General features: G+C 60.3%; 1 protein-coding gene across 2 annotated transcripts in view; it reads left to right on the forward strand.

Moving 5' to 3' along the window:
• ASS1 (argininosuccinate synthase 1) overlaps window positions 1-4,834 on the forward strand; it is a 46,243-nt gene that overhangs the window by 17,818 nt on the left and 23,591 nt on the right. For both annotated transcript variants that reach the window (XM_077768391.1, XM_077768392.1), the window contains exons 7-8: window positions 533-603; window positions 1,107-1,137. In XM_077768391.1, coding sequence (XP_077624517.1) covers window positions 533-603; window positions 1,107-1,137 — 102 coding nt within the window. The remainder of the gene's footprint in view (window positions 1-532; window positions 604-1,106; window positions 1,138-4,834) is intronic.

Below are 4,834 nucleotides of genomic sequence, written 5' to 3' on the forward strand. Positions count from 1 at the left end.
GGGGGGGGGGGGGCTGGTGGGGGTGCAGATCAGCCCGGGGTGTCCTTTTCAGGGTCGCAGAGTGATGTGTGTGGCCGCTGTGCCAGGCAGGGTAGGGGTGGCTCCCAGAAAGCACCAGGCCCGTTATCGTTAACAAGTGCCAGGGGCTAGATGCCCTTTCCCCGGGGCGATTGTAAGTATCGCACGTACGCAGGTGGCTTTTGGGTGGAAGCTTCGGGCCTTCCAGCCCCCGACTCATAGGGTCGCGGCGGGGGGCACGCTGCCTAACCCATTCTAGTGGTCCAGAATCTTCTGGAAGGAACTCCCAAGGTCAGCATCCACTCCATGACATCTCAGACACAGTCCTGCTGCAGGGGCACACCCAGCAACAGGACCCTCACCCCCATGCAGCCTGGAGGAGGGCAGATGCTAGAGGGTGGCCCTGGCCTTGGCAGCGTGGCCACCGGGGTTTGGGGGTGTCGCAGCTGGGCCTGCCCCTCAGGCCTACTTCCAGCCGCCTCACTCCCGCCCCTGTGTCACTTCTTACCTGCAGCAACACGGAATCCCCATCCCGGTCACCCCCAAGAACCCATGGAGCATGGACGAGAACCTCATGCACATCAGGTAAGGAAGGCGGCCCCCACCTGTCCGCTGCCCTGCCCCGGGCAAGGGAGCACCTGCCTGCCCAGGACAGCTGTCGCGGTGACTGCACGCGTGGACAAACACTTGTAGCTCATTGCATGGCCCTCGGGGGGATGAATAGGCACCGCGCCTCCACTGACGTATCCCGGAAGGCTTCTCTGAGGAGGTGACTTTTGACATTCAGACTGCAAGGACAGAAGGGACGGACTGGCTGAGGTGCACGGAGTGCTTAAAGCAGAGAGAACAGCGTGTGTGAAGCCCTAGGGCTGTGCCCCCCAGAAGACTGAGGGGATAGCGTCCCAGGCTCTTCTGCAACCCACAGTTCCCACAGCCCACTGCGGTGGGCCCGGAACGTTCCGGGCAGGGCTGGCCGGAGCCGCTTTGTCAGAGAAAGAAACGCAGACCAGACTTGTGTTGGGGAGGGCGTGGGGGGTGTCTTCCTGCCCCTCCCCGGCTGACTCACCATCTTCCCTCTCCGCCTGCAGCTACGAGGCTGGAATCCTGGAGAACCCCAAGGTAATCCCCCACCCCGTTTCCTGTGAACCCGCCGCCCGTCTTTGGTGGCAGCGGCCACTGTCTGATGTGATTGTAGCCTAATTTGAAATTTCACGGGGGCCGGGTGTGGGCCCGGGGCCGAGCCCTGCCTGCGTCCAGATCCTCCCCACAGGGCCGCCCCCCCTCCGCCTCCCTACTCCACTTTTCTGCATTTTGAGANTAATTGCTGTCGAGATGAATAGGGGAAGGAAATATTTCAGGGCAGCATGGAGAGGGTGTGTGATTGTAAGACAATAAAGAAGCAATTAGGCAGATGAGACACTTGTCGGAGGGCCCAGCCTGTGCCCACCAGCTCTCAGGCCGGAGCTACTGCTGCGCGGGGTGGGGGCTGGTACAGATTAGAGCCTCAGGACCCATTTGTCTGGGTTTTGTGCTTGCACACCCGCCCCCAGGCAGGCCGCCCTGATCCCCGGTCCTGAGCCTCCCAGGCTGGCCCAGGCTGGGCCTCAGCCCTGTTTGAAGTTTAGGATTTCTCTCCCTGGGGGGTTTCCCTTTGTGTCTCCCCCTGCCACCNAGTCCTGGGTGGGGGGGCCTCCCCCCGAGGGCCTGGGTCTCTCCACAAGGGTGGGTGACATTATAACAACCACCAGTGACCGTTTCTGGGGCGCCAGGCCCGGGTTAAGCGTTTTCTCGGCTTCCTTGGCTTGACTCCGGGCTACAAGCGTCCTCACCTGATGGGAGAGGAAATGGAGAAACCAAGGCCCGATGAAGTGACTCCCCTCCCCCTTCCCGGGGCACCCCATCTCGGGAGCTGGCCCTCTGCCTCTGTGGTTCCCCCATGGCCCGCCCCCACCCACCCGGGGCTCTGCCCACGCGTGTCACTCAAGAGAGCCCACACCCTTGCCCCCTGGGGGCTGACGGCCCCACGGGCTGCTGCCTGCTGGCCACAGGTTTTTCCAGTTCATGCTCTGCTGACCCCACGACACTCAGGCCAGCCACCCCTAATTAGCCAGTCAGTCAGCGCCAAGGGGGGCGGGCAGGGGGTGCTGAGCCTGGCAGAGCTGTGCAGAGGCAGGCTGTCACCCGCCACCCCCAAACATCCCGTGGCATTCTTACCTCCCAAGGGGTGCGCGGGGGAGAGCAGAGCCAAGCGCAGAGGGAAAGCGCCCCTGGGCAGCGCTGGGGGTGCAGACAGCTGTGTGACCCTGGGCAGCTCCTTCCCTTCCGGCTTCCTGTCTAACGAGTGCGGCGGATGGAGGAGTAAGGGCTAAAGGGTGTCCTTTTAAAACGTCTGGACCCGATCAAGTTGGGAAGGCGGATGCATCAGGCCCAGCGCGAAGAAACAAAGGCTCTGAATCCTGACCCTGCTGCTTAATCGCTGTGCCATCTTGGGCAAGTTACAGGGCCTCTCTGAGCCTTTGGTTCCTCGTGCACCTGGGAGGAAGCCGCAGCACCCCCATTCCGCAGCCCTTGGCCTGTCCCTAGCACAGGATGACACCTCAGTCCTAGAGCCAGGCCCCCGGCCCTCCCTCCTTACACAAAGATTCTTTGGGGGGGTGGGAAAGGGGGCCAAGACGCTCTCAGGTCCCCTCTCACCAGGCAGGGAAGGCTGGGCTGGGTGAGAGGAAACATCATTCCCGCTGAGAAGTCGGGTGAGGCTGAGGAACCCAGGGTCCGGCTCTCCAGCTNTGTGCTCCTCCAGGCTAAACCCCAGGACCCTCTCTCGCATCTTCAGATGCCCCGCGCGCGGTAGGTATTGGGCTCTAGATCCCGAGGATAAGGAAGCAGTCGCTAGCGGCCGGCCGGCCGGGTGCTTCCCTCCAGGCCGAGTGACACCGTGCCCCACCCCCCTGCAAGCAGGCCTGGCCCCCTTGGGAGGAGATGGGGAGACAGAGCCTAAGGGGACGGGGCCCCCTCCCCCTCTCCAAAAAAAGCCCCGAGACCTGCCGAAGGGAGGGTCTGAAGGCAGATGGTGGAGCCATTTTCTGCCTCCGTGAGGGCTGATTGAAGGGCAATGAGGCAGCTAATGCGAAGAAAGATAGAAATTTACTTGCTTTAACTTCATACGGCACATAGTGAAAGAGTTCATTCAGTCGCCGGCCCGCCATATCTGATGGATGAATAAACCATTTTCAGCATCGATCATGCCTCTACATCATGGTTTAGTTCATGGGCCATTTGCTTCCAATTTCTCCTTCTCGGCCCTGTTTCATGCTTTCTTTCTTCCTCTTCCCCCCCCCCACTCGCTCTCTTTTTTTTTTTCTTCACTCTCTTCCCTCTCCCCCCAGCACACACCCCCCCCCAGATGACATTGGAAGTGAGCCCTCCCGCTGGGATGGATAAATAGATGGTATTGATACTCGGCAACAAACTATTTGTCATTTGAACTGGGCTTTTAGGAGGGAGAGTAAAAAGAAGGCAGGCGCCCAGGCACCTCGGGATGCAAAGCAAATGTCACTTTATTTCTATTTAGTTATTTTATTTAATCGGCGCTGTCAGGGTGTCGGAAACCACAGCGACAGCTGCCTCCGAGTGCCAGTCGGTCGCTGGCCCTGTGGCTCTGCCCACCTCCACTCAACGAGAGGCCATCTCGTCCTCTGTCCTGAGCGTCACGGGAAAAGTGCGGCAGGAGGTCAGGCAGCGAAGGTGGAGGTGGCAGGAAGCAGCGTGGGTAGGGGACTGGGGACTCTCAGCGCTGTCACCCTGCTTTGAGCCCATCCCGGGCTTTGGGGAAGGGGCTGCAGAGTCACGTTGGACCCCTGGAGGTCCAAGCCCTGCTTCACTTTGCCTTTTGGCCCAGGACGGTTGGTCATCGGGCCTGTCTGTGCCCAGGGACGCGGCGGTCAGCAGGGCCCGGCAGGACCCGGGGAGCTGGGCATTTCTCTGAAACCACGCGAAGCCTGTCCCCACAGTGAATGATGGTGGCCATCTCTGGCCAAATCCCTCGTGCTGTTTCTCAGCCTTTAGGTTTCTTTTTTTTTTTTTTAATATTTTTATTTATTTCTAGGAGAGAGAGAGAGAGAGAGAGAGACAGCGTGAGCAGGGGAGGGTCAGAGAGAGAGGGAGTCACAGACTCCGAAACAGGCTCCAGGCTCTGAGCTGGCAGTCAGCACAGAGCCCGACGCGGGGCTCGATCCCACGAACCGCGAGATCATGACCTAAGCGAAAGTCGGACGCTTAACCGACTAAGCCACCCAGGCGCCCCTCTCAGCCCTTAGGTTTCTAAAGCAGCTGGGGAGGAGCAGGGAGTAATGGAAAGAGCACTGAACAGGGAGTCTACACGGGTGGGGACAGGCAATGTGATTTGGTCAAGCCACTTCTGTGGCCTAGGTTTTCCATCTGGTCCATGGAGGCATCAGGCTGAGGGTCCTTCTGGACCCTCTTCTTCCTTGAGTCTGTCTTGGAAGTCAGTTCTGGATCCTTACTCCCACCCTAACTGATGGAAACAGATGAGGGGAGGGAGCGGGTCCTAGGTTGTCCAGCAATCTGGAGGTGAGGGGTCCACCGCAGGCTGCTGGGCGAGCTCAGAAGTAGAGCTAGAAGCCCAACCATCCCCCTTGCCCAGGACTGAGGGGTGCCAAGGGGGTCGTTGAGCCAGGAAGGCTGGTCACTTGGGCATACAGCCAAGAAGCAAGGTGACCGCAGGTAAGGGGTCCAAGGCACGTCCGCTGGCCACCTCCCCTGGACAGACTCTTCCCGGAGGCAGACACCACCGGGG

Source organism: Crocuta crocuta, unplaced genomic scaffold (assembly GCF_008692635.1).
Source record: "Crocuta crocuta isolate KB4526 unplaced genomic scaffold, BGI_CrCroc_1.0 scaffold35, whole genome shotgun sequence".
NCBI lineage: Eukaryota > Metazoa > Chordata > Mammalia > Carnivora > Hyaenidae > Crocuta > Crocuta crocuta.